The 20,400-nt window shown below is 52.9% G+C and overlaps 1 protein-coding gene across 6 annotated transcripts in view; it reads left to right on the top strand.

Annotated features, from left to right (window-relative positions):
* The window catches only part of LOC147623065 (uncharacterized), a 66,996-nt gene that overhangs the window by 15,912 nt on the left and 30,684 nt on the right, over positions 1-20,400 (top strand). For 5 of the 6 annotated variants that reach the window (XM_086821104.1, XM_086821106.1, XM_086821107.1 and 2 more), the window contains one exon: positions 13,803-13,985. The exons of the other annotated variant lie outside the window; for it this stretch is intronic. In XM_086821104.1, coding sequence (XP_086677230.1) covers positions 13,803-13,985 — 183 coding nt within the window. The remainder of the gene's footprint in view (positions 1-13,802; positions 13,986-20,400) is intronic. 6 annotated transcript variants of the gene reach the window in all.

Raw genomic sequence — 20,400 nt, forward strand, 5'->3', positions numbered from 1 at the left:
CAGCATATGACCATGCTCTGTGCGTATCGCGGGGCTCCAGATGAGCTTCTGTCTGGCCCGCTCCTCATCACAAGTGGGAGGTCTCTGAGAAAGCCCCGGTCTCAGCAGGTCCCAAGCTCGCAGGATGTTCAAGGCAAATCTGTCCTCCCATCCTCTACTGAGGCCTGTCCTCCTCATCTCTATGAAGATCCACCGTATCTCTGGTGCCCTGTTGGGGGAGCTCTAGCCTGCAGCTGCTAAAAAAGAAGCTCCTTCCAAGGCTTAGCGCCTGGAAGCAGCCCCCGAACAATAAGCTTCCCCACCAACAAGGCTCGACTCTGATCAGCTGGATCTATAATGCCCAAGTCCCCCTGGGCCAGCGGAAGTGTGATAACTGCCCAAGCAACCTTAGCCCGCCGGGCCGGTTGACCATCCCGCCTAGACCAAAGAAAGTTCCTGATCAGCCTCTGTACCTGGCTGATGCAAGAGCTCGAGAAGATCGAGCAAGACGTGATGTACCACATAGTCGCTAAAAGCACCTGATTTGTCACCACCACCCTCCCAGCCAAGGATAGCTGAGCTGTACTCCAATATAAAAGCTTCTTCCGAATGCTCAGAAGAAGCGGGGCGATCTGCTGCTCAGGTGACAAATCAAGTCCAATCTGGCATCCCAGATACCGCACTGTTGTGCCAGGAGGAATCCATCTAAAACCCGGGTCTGGGCTCCATGATGGAGCGGGAGCGCTACTGATCCAAAAAGCCACTGTCTTGCGCCAATTGATCAATGCTCCCGAAGCCACACCAAAAACCGGTGTAGCGACTGCTCTGCCCTCTGCAGATTGGCCTCCTGGCCATGCAGAAACAATCCTATGTCATCAGCAAACTCAGAATCGAGCAGGTCCTCACCCCGGACTGGAAGCTGGAGTCCTCTTAAACCAACCTCCTCTGCTGTCAGATACATGCTCATGGCCTCTGCAAAGAAGAGGAAAAGGAACGGAACGAGAGGGCATCCTTGACGGACTGATCTGGTCAACTCAAAACTCGGCCCCCGTCCTCCTGCCATCAACACCTGGCTACGAGCTGTGGGAGTATAGAGCCGCCACTCCTCAAATCCAGTCTGGCTCAAAACCCAGGCGAAGCATAGTGCCCTCTTATCGTATGCCTTCTCAAAATCGAGAAGCATCACGACCAAGTCCTCACCAAGAAATCTAGCTCGGGCCGTCGCCTCCCAAAAGGTGAAAATGTTGTCAAGGATACTGCGCTCCTTGGCGAATCCTGTCTGGGTAGCATGAAGCAACTCCCCAAGGAAGGGCTGGATCCTCAAACTCAAGGCCTTTGCTACTCTAGGACCTTGTAGACAGTATTGAGGATCGTAATAGGCCTCCAACGCTGAATATCATCTGACACTCCCTCCCCCTTGGGGATAAGAAAGATCAAGCCCTCTGAAAAGCCCTGTGGCATCACCCCAGTGTCCAAAACATACTGAAAGCCCCTGCGGAGGCCTGGCCCCAAAAGGTCCCAACATAAAGAAGGCAGGCGTCAATCCGTCCTCCCCAGGGAAACTATGACGCGGAAGGACTCTCAAAGCCTCAACAAGCTCATCCTCTGAAAAGAGGCTCACCCAAAACTGTGCGCATACGATCTGTGACCCTCCTCTGCACACATGGGCCCACATAGTTTGTCTCCAAGCATCACGTACCTCCGTGGCTGGCTCCGCTGAAAGCAGGTCTCTATAGAACGCAGTGGGTGGCAATGGCTCTAATCTCCCCGGGCTCAGCGGGGGCTAACGATCCGTCATGCCTCCTGAGCTGGCGTACTCCTGCTCGAGCATGGCGGGGTCCGGTGATCTCAAAAAACTCCCCAGTCACTCTATCACCAAGCTGCGTCCAGTGAGAGGCGTGGCGATGATAGTAGAACTCATGTCTCTGCTCCTCTGCCTCTCTAACCTCCTGGCGTGCTTGGCTCAGCTGGGAAGCCACCCACTCACATGTAGGCAGCTGCTCCTGAAGACACTGAAGCGAAGCAAGGCTACGTCTCAAGCGACGCTCCCGCTCTCGAGTCTCTCCCAGCCGTGTCAAGGCTGTAGCGTGCAGAAAAGAGCTGAGCTCGATGAGTCCCTGGGCACACTGGCCTGCTACATCCAGGTCAGAGCTCTGGCTATCATGCCATATCCTCTCAATGTCCTCAGAAAGACTGGGATCTGTAAGTATCCTCTCTGGGATCCTCAATTGCAAGCTGGTCTCCCGTGTCCTCTCCTCCTGTGTCAAAATAACTGGCGCATGGTCTGAAAAAGAGGTGCCAGCGAGAATGCCAATGGAGCCACCACGCTCCCCGAACCTGTCGCCCACATAGAAGCGATCAATCCGTGATAGATTAGTCCCTCCCTACCGGCGATCCGACCGAGAAAAACTAAGACTGTCCTGAGAGCGAGAGAAAGCCTCATGCTGCCATGCATCAGTGATCCGCAGTGTCATACAAAATGGCTGCCAAGCTGCAAGCTTCGTGCCGTGCACTGTAACATGACTGCCTCCCACCCTATCGGCCGGGTCCTCAAGCATGTTGAAGTCTCCCCCAACACACCAATGTGCGGCCTCGGGCAATGCATCTATAACAAGGGTCCAGAACTCTGCTCTGGCACTAGCATGGTTGGGCGCATAGACATTGAGCACACCAAAGTGCTCATTGTGCATCCTCAGAATAACATACTGTGCTCTACCAGGCACAATGACCCCGCGATCCACAATGGCCTGCTGCCATACATCCGCAATGACCATACATACTCCTCCCTGCCCACCCAAGGGGCCAAAGCCTGCAAACCAAAATGTGTCCCATCTACTAGGCATCACCGACCCGTATCTCCGAATCCTGCTCTCACTCAAATGGTGCTCCTGCATCATCAGAATATCAATACTGATGGATGACCTGCTGAGGTGGAGGTTGTCTCAGCCATACGGCGGGCCTTCGCAAGTGGCTTGGATGGAGAGTAATCCCCATCCGAGCGGCTACGAATCTGCCCACCCGGTGTGCTGCAAGAGTCTCGGACCAGGCCCCAGTGGCTGTGTCCCATAGCGACTGCCTCCCGCTCGGAGAGAGAAACCTCATGTATGCATACATAGCTAGGGTCTTGTGCTAGGTCTGCCACTATGCGAACCACCAAATGTTGAATCCCGGAGGCATCCGCACTCCCGGTATCAAAGAAATGTGCCAAGTCCCAGAGTCGGCCTATCACATCTGTCATCTCCAAATCGCTCACATGGTGAGAAAACTCAACTGCCTGAGTCTTCAACACACTAAGAGCGAGATCTAGAGTCCACTCTCAGTCGCTAGTGCCGCAAAGAGGGAAGGAGAAGGCCACCGCTGAATCAAGTGCCTCCTCCCCTCGGGCCGGAGGTATCACCACATGAACTCTGATGGGTGCTGGCTCATGGGGGCCCTCCGCTCCAAAGAGGCGTGTGAAGGAGTAGTCGAAAGCCTCCGAGCGCTGTCTAGTGTCGAGACTACTCAACCGACTACGGATAGAGGATATCCGTGAAGCACGAATCGGCATGGTAGGTCTCCTCTACGGTGCTCGAGCAAGGTCGGTGCTCAGTGCCCGCCGGACTGCAGGTGAACGCCAGGGAACTGCCAGTGCCTCCCGGGGAGCTGAGGCGAGCGCAGGGGGAGGAAGGGGGGGGGAGAAGGGGGTGGAGAAGGAGCCGCTGAAAAAGCGGGAGCGGGAACGGGAGGAGGCGAAGGTGGAAGCGAGGCGGGAGGGGGGGACGGGGGAGGGGGAGGGGGAGGGGGGGGTGAGGGCGAAGGGGGGGGTGCTGGCATCTCCTGATCCTCAGCCTGCGCTGGGGTCTCCTCCTAGAGGGGAGCAAAGCTGTTCCTCACTGGAACCCAGTGAAGCTGAGGCTGTGACTGTTGCTGCGTCGGTCTCTAGGCATGCTACTGTGGCTCTCTCTCTCTACAGCGCCCCTGTCCAGGCTGCCAATCCGAGGTCTCTGTGGGCTGAGTAGGTGTCCCGGAGGCTGCCTGCCGCCGAGCCGCATCTGTGGGCGGGCCATCGGGGGTCTGCTGCTACGGTGAAGGTTGGGGTCTCCTGCGAGGGCAGGCCTTGGCCAGGTGGCCGACCTGCCTGCATATAAAACACTGGTTCGGGAGCCTCGAAAACTCTACTCTCTGATCGATCCATCCCCCCCCTATCCTAGGTAACTGAATGACCTTCGGAAGGGAGGAGATGTCAGGAACCAAAACTCTGACCGAAGGCAGGCCAGCTGCTCTAGCCACCACTGAAGCTGCTGTGGGGCCATCTCAAGCACCGAGCCCACCAATGATCCTATCCTAGAAAGGAGCGGAAGGTACTCGCGGCGAAGTCCTGGAAAGCAAACTGTAACATGGAATAGGCGCTCTCCCTGCTCGGCCGCTGCTGGGTCGAAACCATGTTGCCAAGGTCTGAAGCCTGAGCACCCCTGATGTCAAGGGGACTCACGGCTAGGACTTGGGCCACGCTCTGGGCTGTCTCGAACTCAATCTGGTAGTGTCCGCGGCCCAGTAACTGAACGTCCAGGATCTTGCCCACATCTGCAAGAAGGCGGACCTGGAGTAGATCCCGAATCTCCCTCTGCTGGGGCGGGTGCCAACTATACGGCATATGGTGGAATGTGCCTGGAGGCGTTCCACCTCTGCGGCGAGGCTCGCTTCCTCTTCTGGCGAAAGAGAAAGCCTGATGGGAGTATCCTCAGGGGCGGGCGAGGGGGCTGTGGAAGAGTCCCTCTGGGGTGGGGCGGGAGGAGCCTCCATCAGAGTCTGAAGCTGAGTCGAGGGTGAAGCGATAAACGGGGGGTCCTGCAAGAGCCAAGCTGCATGAGAAAACGGAGCGGGGAGGGGAGGAGAGGGAAGGGCGGAAAAAAAAAACAGAGGGGAAGGGGCGGAAGACATAGGGGAAGGGGTGGAAGAAAGAGGGGGGCGGAAAAAAAAAAGGGAGCGGGGAGCGAAAGGGGGTGCGGGGAAAGCGCGCAAGGGGGGGGAGGGCGGGGGAACGAAAGGGGGGCGGGGAAAGCGCGCAAGGGGGGGGGTGGAGAGCGGGGAACGAAAGGCAAAGGCAGAGAAGGGGGGGGGGGCAGCGGGAAACGAAAGGGGGGGGCGGGGAGAGCGCGCAAGGGGGGGAGGGCGGGGGGGGCGGGGGGAGGGCGGGGGGCGCAAGACACACAAGGGCGCGGAGGGGGGGGGTGCGAGCAAGCAGCAGCTCGAGCAGGGTGAGGGGCGAAGGCTTCAGCCTATACTGGGTGTTCCTATGTTCAAAAGAAAAAATATGACTAGACCAATCTATCTGGACTTGAAGAGTCTTAAGCCTGAATCCGGATCGGTAGCATCTCCACCTTTCGATCCCATACTTGCCGACCTGCAGGTAGGCGTACCTCATAGGTATGATCGCTGGGTGTTGTGTCAAGACCCAATTTTTGCACAAGTTTGTAATTAACAAAGTTGTGTGAGCTGCCAGGGTCTAGAAGAATGTGGATTCTATGGCCATTCACTTCTCCACATAAACTCGGAGAAGATCATGCAAGCCAAAAACTTAAGAGTTGAACAGACAATCAGAACATGTACTTGGGCGAGAAAGTACAGTAACTGACGTACCTGTCAAAGACAACTGGTTGGCTGCCTTTGGCTTGGGTCCTGCGTTGGTCTTTGCACCCTTTTGCTTTGGGCACTTGTTACACGTGTCCTTTTTCTTCGCAGATGAAGCAACGTCCCTCCTCCTTGAGCTTCAAAGCCTTCAGGAGACGTTTCTTCTTCGCTGTGTCAAAGTTGAATTCTTCGAAAGTTGGTCCGAAGACTTTCCTTCAGTCGTGCTAGCCATTGGTGCGGAAAACTTCCTTTTGTGCTTGTTCCCCTTCTCGGTAACGGGTTTAGACTTGGAAGAGATCATTGTATCATCATAGATACGAGCGGAATGAATGGCTTCGTCCAAAGTTTTGCATTTGTTGTTTTTAACCTGTAAATGGTATGAGTTGGGTAAACCGGCTACGAAGAAACCCAAAAGAGTTGTGGAATCCATCTTCGTAGCTTTCATCTGCAAGTCCCTAAATTTCTGGAGATAGACCTCATAAGTGAGGTTCTGCGAGGTCATGGTCAAAGTAGTAAACCGGGCAACAACATCATAGTCATCCTCTTTCTTGAGGAATTCTTTCTTGAAGACATCTTCGAACTGTGCCCAAGTCGTTGGTTTAGGGTTGAGTTTCTTCCACCAAAGCAAAGCTTTGCCTGAGAGGAAACCTGCTGCTAATTGGATCTTTTTTCCATCGTCATATGGATGAAACTGAAAATGGACTTGCCACTTATGTAGCCAAGTGTCCACTATCTCCTTGGTACACTGCTTTTGCTCGCCCCCTAACTGTTCCGGAGTAATATTGGGGCCTAAAGCAGATGCCAAGGTATCCATACCCAAAAGAGTAGATAGGGTAGTGGTCAACAAAGAGATGGAGTTCTGTAAAGCCTGCATTTGTACGGCGATTTGTGCTTGATGTTCCGAGGAAGAAGCTTTGAGAGCAACTTTAAACTCTTGGAAATCTGATTTTGAAACATAATCGTTGAAAAGATCGGCATCGATGGATTCTGTAGCCGGCAGGTCTTCACGTTCGAGAATAGGCTCCAACTCCGATTCTTGGGTCGACATCTTGAAGAGGGCAAGGTGAGAGAAAAAAATGATCTTGCACAAATAAGACTGCTAGACAACTTGAGAGCTTGAGATCTTGAGAGCTTGAGAGATGTGTGGCAAGAAGCCCGCTTAAGGAGAATTTATAGGCTTCCCCAAAAGCTTACGTAGCTTTTGCTTTTGTGTTTTTTTTTTTTGGGTATATATATATATATATATATATATTCTATTTTCATTAAAAAAAAGAAAAAAAAAACACTTATAAAGCAATACTTGGGTTTTCTTAAAAACCCTTTTTACCTTGGGTGCAGGTTCAAAACACAGAAAGCAAGGCATGGGGTCTTTTTTTTTTTTTCACAAAAGCTTTAAAAAAAACCCCGCCACCCATCGGGTGCTTTTTCCGCGTTTTCTCTACGGCAATCTTAGCGCCGCCTACCTGCGTGCGTGCGTGCACAAGTCCACCCACCTACCTGCGTTTACCACCCGCCTGCATACGACTGGAGTTTGCTGCCTGCGTACACCCACGTATACAAGCCTGCGCATACCTACGAATGACTGCGTATATTTTGCGCACGAGCGCCTGCCTGCGCATACACCTGGCCGATTGCTGCTGCCTGCGAATACCAGCCCACGTGCGCAAGTACACTCGCGTGCCTGCGTGTACAGCCTGCTTGCGTACACATGCCTACCTGCTTCGCTTACGTGGACTGTGCAGCCACTCAAGCGTCACTTCTCTCCCTCTCTCTCTCTCTTATAGATTCGCACAGCCGACAGGCTGTTCTACTTCTCTCTCACTTCTTCTCTTTCTCAAATTGTTTACACAGTTGAAAACACACACATCCAGCCTTCTTCTTTGCAAAGCAAACAACCCATAACAAGACCAAAATCTTCATCACCACGGGCTCCTACGATGAAAAAGCAACGTGCTGAAATTGAAAAAACAGCAGTATGCACAGAAAAAACAGCAAGCTTCTCGAACTCATACCTTTCTTTTGACGTCATCTTCTCTACCTACCGACTTGCTTGTTCACGAGGCTTGCTCTAATACCACTCTCAAATCCCCATAGGATCTCCTCGTAGAACGCTCGTGGTACAAGACCCGAAACCTGCAAACAACCAACAAACAGGGTGCAGGCATGACTCACCTCCCAACCTTGATAGCCATGGGCAAGCCCACAAGTCTTGGCTGTCCCCACCGAGCCACGAGCTGAGCTAACTAGATGAAGGTACCGACCAATCTCTACCTCGTCGTCCCATACCGCCACAAAGCTACCCTTGCGGGCCTCGAGATTGCTGCTGGCCTCGGCTACATAAAGCAGGTGCACGTTTGCACTAGATCCAGGCTCCAGACCATAGAGCTCTCACAAAGACACGCGAGACTCTATATGACTAATGACTAACCTTGGCCACCCTTTTATAGGCTCTTGGCCGGTCATCGGGCGTCCACACTTGGGTGCCCGCCCGTCCATACTTGGGTGCCCGCTCGTTAGTCTATCCCTAACTCAGCTTGCCAATCAGCCTGCCTAGCTCCAAGCTTCCCCAAACCTCGAAGCTAGTCTTGTGTGCGTGTAGCACACGGTAGATACACACTGTGCACATGACACCCACCGTGGAAGCGGTAGTTCCCACTCCCCGTGGGGTCGCTTGCCTGGAGCCTCCTTTACCCCACCCTCCCCCGGCGCAGGGGTACCCCTCTCCTAAGTCCTCTTCGGAGCTCCCTCGCCCAAGTTTTCCGGTGTTGCCTCCTCCCCCCCCTCTCCCTCTCCCTCCTCCCCCTCCTCCTTCCGCACCCCCTTCCGCTCCTACCGTCCCCCCCGGATGGCCCTCACACCTCTCCCCCTTCCTCTCCTCATTACCGCTCCGCCTCCCTCCTTTTTTCGCAGCCCCATGCCTCCTCCTTGGAGAGGTGTCGGTGACCGAAGGACTCAGCCTACAGGTACTCCAGACAGGTTGAGATAGGCATGTACGCCTCCCTTGTCACCGCCTTTCCGGGAGATGAGGGTGGCAGCCCTGGACGCATCATGGGCCTGCCAGTTGATTATGGATTCTTTCGGTGTATCCCCCGTGACCACCTCACCTTGGAGACTACGGTTTTGCCTTTGCCCCTTCGGATTTGCGTGGTATGCCATCCGTCGAGGACCCCAGCCCCTCAGAGAGAGGTGGCTCCTAGTGTAGTGGCTTTCTCCTTCCCGCTCAGCGTTGCGCTAGATGTGGCGTGGACTCCAGACCTGGTGGAGTCTAAGATTAGGGAGAGATGCTGGCCTATGCCACCCAGTTTTTTGAGACCAGGCTGGCCTCCACCCTTCATTCCTCCTGGGCGAGCATGCGGCTTCAGTTGGCTACTCTGGGATCTAATGACGCTGATCAAGAGGCGGCAGTTCTCTTCATCTTGGTTCACATGACACCCCCAGGGCAGCCTGCTTTTCATTACATTTATGTAGAGGATATGCCCAAGGTCCGCCTATCACTATTTGCCCTCCAAACCAGCGGGGCGAAGCTTTCGCGTTCAGGGGGAAGATAGCCTCTACCCTCCCCCCCCCAGTCTTAGCCATGTGGATTGTTTCTTGGAACGTCCGAGGTCTTGGAGGAGCCCCCATTGAGACGGCACCACCTCATTCGTCAGGAGCTTCAGAGGGCTGTTTTGGGAGGACCGGTGGACATCTTGTTTCGCCAGGAACATCATCTCTTGGCAGGCACAGCAAGGTGTTGCGGGAAGATTCTCCCAGGCAAGAGCCACACATTTTGGTCAGCAACTTTTGGCCCCTTGGGCAACCAGGGGGGAGTGTGCATCTCGGTCAATGAGCATCTCCTCCCGGATTTGATTGACTCGTGCACTCTTGTCCTTTGGCAGGCTCAGTGGATCATTCTCAAGGTTGTGGACGCTCGCATTGACTTCCTTAACCTTTACGCCCCTTCGTCAGCCCCAGGCCACACGGATTTCTGGCAGAGATTAGGCAGTCCCTCCTGCAGGCAGACCCTTGGTGTCTGGGTGGAGATTGCAACATGATTGAGGACCCCGAGGAGACAGGAGGGGCGGCAGCCAGAACACAGTACATGGGCTAGAGTTCGCTGCCTGGGAGGAGCTTCTTTTGGGTTGCAGAGGCCAGGATCCGTGGCACCTCTCAGAGTTTGAGCGGTGGCAGGGCAGCCTTTCTTTCTCTAGGTCTTACCAGAGCGCTGAGGGGGCTAACCTCTCTAGGATCGACATGTTCTATGTGGACGAGTGGGCTTGTGACAGGGGCGAAGCTGTCAGCATCATTCCAGGACCACGTACTGGTCCTTTTGCTTCTTGGGGACTCGGCCAGGGGCTCGGGGGGGTTGTTGCCCTCGGATTCCAGACAGGCTCATCGCAGAGCCGGAGGTGGCGGCACAAGTAGCAGAGATCTGGCAGTCCCTTGTCTTTTGGCCGGGGGAGGCAGCTGAAGACCTTGACAGGGGCTCCAGGAGATCAGCACTTTCTTCAGGAAGGAGGCCCAAGCACGGTTGTTGGCTTACTGTGAGGAGGAGAGGAGTTTGAGGTGTAGTCTAGCCTCCATCCAGCGGCTCCAGGAGTGCTCGCTCGATAGCCCCTGGATGGAGGAGCGGATGGAGGTGGCCACAGGACTGAGATTTGATCTCTGGAGGAGAGGCGGGAGGACTTCAGGTTTCATGCCCGCGCATCCTTTTGGACCCAGGGAGGTGATCAGGTGACTCGGGAGTTTTTCAAGATGATTGGACCCTGGCACCGCAGGGAGGGTGTTCGCAGACTTCGGTGTGCCAATGGGAGCGTTGCAGTGGATCCCCCCCGAGTCCGTGAGGTGGCCACGGATTTTTACAGGTCCCTTCTGTCGGCAGAGGAGGTGTTGGCGAGGATGGTGGAGCTGCGGGATACAGTGTACTGCCACACCAGACAGGTGGTGAGTCTGCAACTTCAGCACTTTCTCACTTCCCCCTTCTCTGAGGGGGAATTAGAGAAGGCCCTGCTGGTGCTTCCAAGAGGGAAGTGCCCGGGAGAGGACGGTCTTCAAGTGGCTGGGAGATGATGAGCCATGGTGTGAGACAGGCATTCCAGGAGATCATGGAGATGGGTCAGATTCTGGACAGACTTTCGGAGGGTCTCATACACTTGATCCCCAAGGAGGGGGGGAGGGGGGGGGGACCCACTGGAGATTAGATAGTGGAGACCCATCACTTTGCTGGGGGTGGCCTACAAAATCCTTGCCAAGGCCATCAGTCGACGCTTGTAGCCCCACCTCCCCGATTTGATACACCCTACGCAGACAGGTTTCATCCAGGATAGGAGCATTCTGGATAACATCTTCACCTTCTGGGAGGCCACTGCCCTGGCTCATTTCCGGCAGGAGGATCTCGTTGTGCTACTTCTCGACTTTGAGAAGGCCTACGACCGGGTGGATTGGACTTTTCTCGAGGGTACGATGGTGCGGATGGGCTTCCCTCCTGTTTGGGTTTGCGGTTTGACAGCCCTTTACTCCTCGGCACACAGTCTGGCTCTGCTACAAGGTGCCCGGGGAGAGAGATGCAGTATTTCTAGATTAGTCCACCAGGGCTGCCCTCTAGCCCCCTTCCTTTTCCTCTTTGTGGTGGAGGCCATGAGCAGTTTTTTGGTGGCCCAGGACACAGGCCTTCAGTGATTGGGGCTTCCCATTCGGATGATGGAGGAGCTTCTAGACTCTTGAGTTCGCAGACGACACGGCAGCCTACCTAGAGGGCAGCAGCCCAGGGAACCTTGAGAGGTTTGCAGCGGCCCTAGAGATCTTTTGCAACGTCTCCAGGGCTTTGATCAACTGGCACAAGTCCTGTGGTTTCTGGGTGGGCACTTCGACCACTCCAACTTGGTGTCCAATTGAGGCTTTTCACTGGATCCCCAGAGGTACGACCGTGAGATACCTGGGTTGTCATGTGGGCATTGAGATCTCCCCTCTTCTTCTAAGCATTCGGAAGAAGCTTCTCCATTGGAGTATGACACGCCACTCGCTGGCTGGTCGGGTGGTGGTGGCCAACCAGGTCCTACTGGCGACGATGTGGTATATCACCTCTTGCTGGGCCTTCTCTAGATCCTGCATTGGGCAGGTATAGCAGTTGATCTGCAACTTCCTTTGGTCTGGTGGCGACGGCAGGCCCGCGAGGGCCAAGGTGGCATGGTCGGTGATCATTCAGCCTCGAGAGCGAGGTGGCCTCGGCATCATCGACTCAGTTTGTCAGAGCAGAGCCCTGTTGGGGAAGCTTTTAGTTCGGGGCCTCATGCCAGGAGGTGAGCCCTGGAAGGAGTTTCTTTTGGCCCGGATTTGCAGCCGCACCCCCACCCTCAGCGGCCCCTGGCCCCCGAGTATCAGATGGATTTTCACTGAGATCAAGACTCGTGGTTTCAGGCTTAGAGGTTTGCAGCGAGCCTCTTGAGGGCGTGGGGACACCTTAGGTCAGCACTTTTCCAGTTACTACCCACCCCTTGTGACCGACGAGGAGAGGCTCCGTCAGCCACTGGTGTGGAACCCCCTCCTTCACACCCCTAGCGAACACATGGTTCGAGGCCACATATTTCTTGGGGGCCTCTGAGCTCCAGCCCAGCTTCTTCCCTCGATGAGTGGTTCTCCTTCCAGAAGTTTTCCCCCAAGGTGCAGTCAGCATGGCTTCAGGGTTTGAGAGGAAGAGAGCTAATGTGCACGGACATCCAGTCTACCAATCCTCAGGAGTGGACCACTCCTGTCCCGGATCCCCCCCCCCTCCCCGTGGCTTGGGGCCTTCACACAACACGAGAACTTGCTTGCGGTCTTCAGAATGGGTGAGAGGACGGCACTTCTTTCCTTCTCGGTGAGGATGGCAGGATGCGGAGGGTCGCCTCATCTCCGGAGGAGTACCAGGGATGCATTCTTCAGAGGGTGAGGGTCATTGGTTTTTATGGGTGCCAGTGGCATGTAGACCCTACCCCTGGTGCAATCGAGGATGAGGACACCTGGAGACTTTGGATCTGGGAGCAGCGTCCCCTTCGCTGGCTTCAGTGGGACCCGGGAGAGTGGTTTTGGAGGGACCCCTTGTCTGATGAGGACATCCCTGGCATCCCCTGGCTGGGGAGGAGGATTTGGCGTCAGAGGATTGACGGGACTCCAGCAGCTGCGGCGCACTGGCGGCAGCAAGGGATCTCTGATCGCTTCCTGAGGGATTTCTGGAAGCGTCTTTGGGTGAGCTTCCGGCCTCGGCAGGTGACTATTTTCCTGTGGCTTGTGGCGCACAAGGGGCTGGCAGTTGGGACTTGGGTGGCCCATGGTAGGCGGCCTCTTGTCTGTCCACGGTGTGGTTTTTGCGAGGGGACGCAGCACCACTGTTTATGGGATTGCCCAGAGGCCCAGCAGGTATGGCAGAGAGCTGTAAGGATGGTTCTGGTGGGCGCTTCTGTCACCTTGACCATCACTTGGGGCACAGTTGCATGGGCAGTTTCTAGCGGCCCGGTGCTTGGATATGAGGACTGGCCGGGCAGCACAGCACTGCAACTTTCTGGCAACTCCTTACATGATATGATTCCTACCCCGGATTTCTCCTCGGCGGTTTGGCATCCTCAGGGGTACGAGCAATGGGAGCTGGTCAGCAGCCTCATTGTCTGGCACATTTGGCGGGAGCGTCGCAGGGAGGCCATCAAGCAGCAACCCACTCCCCCTGCAGAGACGGTATAGGCCATCTGGCTGGACATCATCCACACCCTTCGTGGTCACTGGGAGCGACTTCAGGGAGATTCAGACAGGATGGAGGGACGCCACAAGGCATTCCTCCGGATCTGGCACCCCGGACCCTTCTTCTCGGGGCGAAAGGACATGACATTCTTTGGCATTATAGGCCTCCTGTCTGGCTCTTCCCCCCCCCCCCCCCCCCCCCCCCACTTGTTATATGAGGTAGCCTCCCACAGAGAGCGGCCAGCAATGGGGTAGTGCACCTGCTCTTTGTCATTATGTCTTTCAGTACCTCCTTTGGGAAGGTTGTTTGTAGCCACTTTTGGCGTCTTTCTTAACTAATAGAAGGATCTCTTTTCTGGAAAAAAAAAAAATATAAACCTTGCGTCGTACCTTCTAGCATGCCATCTCGTTTTTTATTATTTGGCTTTTTTTTCAGGTTTCTCAAGAAACCATTTTTTTAAATAAAGGATTTAAATGGCATCAAATTTTGTATTCAAAGTCAAACAAAAGTTTTGATTTTGCAGTTTACACAAGGAGGTAGGTTGAGGATCAACATGGGAAACATTTATTATGAACAAGGGAACTATCCTTTGGCAATAAAGATGTACAGGATGGCACTTGATCAGACTCCAAACTCATATAAAGAGACACGGTTTAGAATAATGAGAAACATTGGAAATGCTCTTATGCGAATAGGACAATACCAAGTTTGTCTCCTATCTATCTGAATTTATATTTTAACCTTTTTGTGTGTATGTGAATTCATGTCTATGTTTGTTTGTGGAGGGAAAAAGGCGGGGGAGGGGGAGAGGGAGTGGGAGTGGGAGTGGGAGTGGGAGTGGGAGTAGGAGTGGGGGTGGGGGTGTGTAATAACTGTGTTGTTGAAGTTCCAAGAGGACAGAAATGCTTTGGACTTGATGACCTTGTGAGTTTTTGACAAGACTTTATGGAACATGGATTAGGAGATATTATTGAAGCATCTTGGAAAAGAAACACGTGGATGGTGTATAATGTAAATGCACATCCTGCTTGTCCCTCGTTTCACTACGTTTTTCTTTTGCCTGCGCCTTTTCTCCCTCCTGTCTATCCTCCCCCTTTGCAGCATTTTCTTGTGATGGGTTTGTGCTTTGGCTCACCCCTTCTCGAGAATTCCATGAGAGCTGCTCCGTCATCCTCGACCAAGGACACTCTATTGCACCCTCTCTGAGGCAGCCCTCCAATTCCTCGTGACATTTGTAGCTACGGAAGCCATCACCTTTGTGTGCAGAATTTCAGGCAGCCGACCAGTCTGTAACCATCCCCAAGACCAGCTACATGCAGCTCTTCAATCAACAAGGATGCATCACTATTGTCTAAGTCATTAGCCGCAGCAATATCCAAACTGAGTTCGAGTCTGAGGCTTTGATGTCCAATGTTCCCTGGAGAAACCCTATGGCATCACGTAATGCCATTGCGTATTTCGCTCAATGAAATCATTGTATCTCAGCCAACATGCAGCTTCTAGTCATAACCTGCTTCCCTAGCCTGCCCAAGGAAAGATATCACAAGTTTTGCTTAAAGTCGTCTATCATGTAGTGACAAGAAATGTTCCGAGGGTTTTTTTCATTTTGAGGTTTTTGCAGTTTTGTTTTGAAAGGTTTCATCCCAAGGCTAAGAAACCGCGAGGTTTCAAAAAACCAATATTTTCATAAATTATAAATATTTGAAAAACCTATAGAAGCCACCAAAAAACAATGTAATGATGAAAACACGCATAAAACATAAAGAAACTTTAAAACATTGAGAATTCAAAACATAACATGCATGTAGCATAATACATACTACATATCATCGTTTGTGAGTCATGACTCAAATCAAAATGTCACCAATAGAGGTCAAGACGACATGAATGGTCAAGGAAACCGCAAGCTCCCCGAACTGCGCCCCTCCTTCCTCCATCGCCTGAATCGTTCCCTTCCGCCTCTGCCTTCACTTCCCTCCTCATCGCTGCCCCCTCCTTCTTCCTCGTTTTTTCAGAGCTCCCCGATCTGCGCCCCTCCTTCCTCCATCGCCTGAATCGTTCCCTTCCGCCTCTGCCTTCGCTTCCCTCCCTCATCGCTGCCCCCTCCTTCTTCCTCGTTTTTTCCTTCGCTATGCCATTTCACTTCTCTTCCTTCTTCGCCCCCTTTCCTCCTCCACCTCCCCTCCTTGCCTTTGCCCTCCGTTCATCGTTTCGCCTCCCCTCCTCTAATCACCTCCCATCCTTCCTCAGCGCAACGCTGTTGTGCTGCCCCTCCCCCGCCCCTCTTCGCCTTTAAAATATCAGCCTCTCCCCTTGCTTCCCTTTTTCTTTTTGCTGTTTCCTTTTCCACCCTCCTTTCCTTTCCTCCGCCTCAACGCCTTCCTCTTCCCCTTGGTTCGGATTTCTCCTCATCCCGGATCAAGTCGGCCTTTTTCTTAGATTAGCATCATGGCTAATCATTCTCCCTCGGCCCGGCGAACCATTGTTTTCTCCAAAGCCGAGCTTGCGGTCCTCTACGCCGAAATAGAGAAAGACTCCAAAATGACCCTCATTGCCAGAATCTTTGGATCTCACCCGTCCCGTCTCCAGGCTCGGGATTGGGTCCTGGCAGCTCTGCCCTCCGACCTCGCTCTACACTTTCGAGATGTCAGGTTGCTTGGAAGAGGTTTCTTCCAAGTGGATTTTGATTTTGAGGACGTAGCCTTAGAGGTTTTGGAGGGCACTCCTTTGCCATTGGGCCCGAGGAAGATATTTTTTCTTCCCTACTCCAGCTATTTTGACCCTGTTGAGGAAGACCGGAACTGCTTCCCGATTACTCTCAGATTTCCAGGTCTTCCGCGCGCATATTGGCCTATGTTAGAGGCCATCGGGTCTGCCTTTGGGCTTGTTCTTCAAGTGCTCCCCCTTCATGCCTTGCCGACATCTTCTGCCCAGGTGGTCACTGCCTCGGCGGATGCTGTCCCCAGGGTCATGGTTCTTGCCCGTGACATTGAGCTCTTTGAGGACTATGTTTTGCTTCCGGGCCCTTGTGGCCCTTTGAAGCAACGTATGGAGATTGCAGGTAAACCCGATCAGTGCCGGGTTTGTCACCAACAAGGTCACTTTGCTCGAGATTGTCCTTGGGCTCGAGGTCGCATGAGGCCTCGTAAGCGTGCCTCTTAGACGCCACCTCCCTTGGTTCCTTCTCGTCCTTCAGTCCGCCAGGTATGGCGTGCTGTCTCTCACGCCCGCCCCCCTGGTGCGATTGATGGGAAGGCTTCCTCGGATCATGTATAGATAGATGATGTTTCTGGTCAGAGGGATGTGTCAGCTGATGCATCTTTGCAGAGAGATGATATTTCTGATCAGGATGATTTTGTGGAGTCCTCTCTACTTGGAGGGGGCGATATGCAGGATGTTCAGCATGATGCCATTGCCCTTGATGCCCCGTAGGGCGAACAAGTTTCTCGTACATATGCAGGCACGGTGCAGGGCCTCGGACAAGGGCATGTCAGTGGACTTTGCCCTATGGATTTTCCCGTCCTCCAGCATTATGAGAGGCGTCCTCAGGCTGCTCATCGTCTTCTTAGATCGGGGGTTAAACCCTCTTCTCTTCCATGAGAATCGTCTCATGGAATGTTCAGGGCCTTGGAGGGCTTCCCACCGGTGGTAGGAAGCGCCTTCTGAAGGACCAGCTTCACCCTACTGTTACAGGAGGGTCTATGGATGTGGTTTTGTTGCAGGAACACAAATTGGATAGATCTCAGTGTGGCAAAACTGGTAAGATGCTTTTCTGGCCACACCTTCTGGTGCTCGACAGTTGGGACTAGAGGGGGTGTTTGTATTTCAGTGGCAGCATCTATTTTACCTCATGTTATTGGGCACGGTGTTATCATCCTTGCTAGAGTGCAGTGGATATTGATCATGCATGAGGGTAAAAATTGGGAATTTTGAATATCTATGCACCTAATGTGAGAGGTGAAAGGGTGGCCTTTTGGGACACCGTTACAAATGTCATTCCTGAGGTTGATCATTGGATAGTGGGAGGAGATTTTAATATGGTTAAGCAACCTTCTGACAAGAAGGGTGGATGCGAAAGGGGTTTACACCCTTTGGAGCGAGCCTCATGGGAGAGGTTCACGCTCTCCTTTTTTGGCAGGGATTGTTGGACTGAGGATGACTTCCAGAGAAGGCCAAATTCCTTATCTTTCTCTTGGCATAACCACAAGAGCGGGGATGAGAGCATCTTTGCACGTCTGGACAGGTTTTATGTGGATGATTGGTCCTTGGACAGAGGAGGCACCATTGCTATTATGTCTGGCACCACCAAATCCGATCATTGCCCCGTCGTTTTGTGTCTCAGGGAGCCTGGGGCTCGCTCGGCCTCTCCCCGTATCCGTATCCTTGACTCTCTTTATCTAGATGCTGACATTTCCCTTGAGATCAAAGAGATATGGAGATCTTGTGACAGTCCTGATCCTCGTCATAATATTGCGCTAACTCGACCAGACATCATTATCATAGCATTGCCTTGTCTAAGAAGCAAGAGGTTCTGGACAAGCAGAGAGCTATTAGTAGGCGTAGGATTGCTGCTCTTGAGAGGGAACATGAAAAGCATCCACATGCGACTTGGATTACAGACCTCTTGACGCAGAGCTGCAGTTGGCCATGGACAGGAGGGCTGAGTTCGCCTTTCATGCGAACGAGGCCTTTTGGACTCAGATTAGTGGCAGATGCAACAAAGAGTTTTTTTCAGCACACGGGCCTTCCCATAGCAGGGACTCTGTGAGGTACTTGCAGGATTCGCAGGGTGAGGTTCAGATTGAGCCTGATAAGGTGAGGGATATTGCTTTAGAATTTTATTGGTCTTTGTTGACTGCAGAGGTGCCCTCCCCTCAGAGAGATGTGGCACGGCAGAAAGTTTGGGAGTGCATGCCCAGGCTCATTACAGATGCTATGTGTTCGTCCCTGGATGTCCCTTTCTCGAAGGATGAATTCCTTCACGCACTGCATGCTCTTTCCAGTGGTTCATGCCCCGGGGATGATGGTCTTTCTCCCGCCTTCTTTATTCTTTTTTGGGATCATATTGGAGATGCTTTCACTGTTGCCCTTCAGGAAATGTGGTTGTCGGGTATGATGCCTCCATACCTCACGGAGGGGCTGATTCACCTTATCCCCAAGAGTGGGGACAAGACTGACATCAAGCAATGGAGGCCCATCGCCCTCCTTGGATCTGCATATAAAATCTTAGCTAAAGCCTTGAGTATAAGGTTGCAGCTGATTCTCCAAAGGACTATCCATGATACCCAGAATGGGTTCCTCCAAGGAAGGAGTATATTTGATAACATCTTTTCTTTCTGGGAAGCTGTTGAGTGGGCAAAGGCTAGTCAGCAGCCTCTTGCCATTCTTTTGCTTGATTTTGAAAAAGCTTATGACAGAGTGGATTGGGATTTTTTGGAGGGCACTATGGCACACATGGGGTTTTCCCAAAACTGGATCAGAGGTGTGTCTTGCCTATACAGGGAGGCTCATAGTACTGTTTTAGCCTGTGGGGGGCGTGGTGAGCGTTTTCAGATTTCCCATTCAGTGAGGCAGGGCTGTCCCCTCGCCCCTTTACTGTACCTCATTGTAGCTGAGGCTATAAGCAGGTTTCTTCGGGCTGCCCCTGGTGTTGTGGGTCTCAGGCTGCCTTTATGTGTATGGAGGAAGAGTTTTTGGACTCTGAGTTAGCAGATGATACGGCGTTGTTCCTTGAGGCTTCAAATGCTTGTTTATGTGCTTTCCGGACAGCCTTGGAGGCCTTTTGTTTGGCAGCAGGAGCTACTATCAATTGGCATAAGTCAGTTGGTTTTTGGATCAGTGATTCTCCTCTTGCAGATTGGGGTACAGATGTTGGTTTTACTTGGATTGAGAGAGGATGCTCTGCTAGAGAGGATTGAGAGAGGATGTTGGTTTTACTTGGTTTTACTTGGATTGAGAGAGGATGCTCTGCTAGATACCTTGGTTGTCAGGTGGGTGTTGACATCTCCCCTGCACAACAGTTTGCTCCTGTGCTCTTAAGCATTAAAAGCAAACTCCATCAGTGGAGTAGGAGGAAGCTTGACTTGGCCTCTAGAGCTTTGGTGGTTAACCAAGTTTTGCTAGCCACGACTTGGTTTATCGCTTCGTGCTGGATTTTTCATAAGGGCTGCATTGGACAGCTTCGTCGCCTTATTCGGAACTTTCTTTGGTCAGGGCTTGATGGACATGCACACACCGGGGCTAGAGTTGCTTGGGAAACCATTATCAGGCCCAAGCAGGAAGGGGGATTGAATATCATTGACCCTGAGGTGCAATGTAAGGCTTTGCTGTGTAAGCTGGTTTTTAGGGGCTTTCTTCCAGGCTCTGAGCTATGGAAGGACTTTCTCATGCAGCAGATCATGAAGTGTGTCCCTGTTCGCGGAGGTGACTGGACTCTCAGCTCACGCTTTATTTTTTTGGATGCAGTTCACCGCTCCCCTTCATCCCCCGTGGTTAGGTCCCTCCTACGGGCGTGGGACTGCATGAGGAGTTTTTTGGTACACATTCCCCCGCGTTCAGCAGAGGAAGTTAACCGGCAGCCCATTCTGTGGAATGATTTGATCTTAGATGTGCATGATAGGCCTCTTGGGGCAGCTATGCATATTCTTTGGGCTGGCTGGGAGACGCTTTGTCCCACAGTGTTGGCTTGGAAGAGGTTTCAGAACCTCACCAAGGTACAGAGATTGGATCTCACGCAGCATTTGAGAGGCTCTAGTCGGAGGATTGCACAGATTGACGCAGCCATTCCCAACCACTGGATTACTGGATCTTTCTTGGAAGACCATCATCATTCTTGGTTTGGGGTTTTTTCTAGGACAGGTGTTCCTCTTCAGGTTATGGGTCTCCCCTTGCCTAGGGAGGATGATGTACCGGTCTTCTTTTCTGTATAGGATGGCAGTTGGAGAGATGTGACGTGCAGGACCTTATTGAGGGCCCCCAGATTCCTCCAGTCAGAGTTGTTGGCAGGATAGGAAGCACATTTTTGTTGACTCCCCCCCTGCTCCCCCCCCCCCCCTAGGATGATCACAGAGAGTGTTAGCCTTTGGTTGTATGGTGGCTGCCCTATCAGACATTTGCATTGG

The sequence above is a fragment of the Cibotium barometz genome, chromosome 27, assembly GCF_041138505.1.
Source record: "Cibotium barometz isolate CiBa-2024 chromosome 27, ASM4113850v1, whole genome shotgun sequence".
Lineage (NCBI taxonomy): Eukaryota > Viridiplantae > Streptophyta > Polypodiopsida > Cyatheales > Cibotiaceae > Cibotium > Cibotium barometz.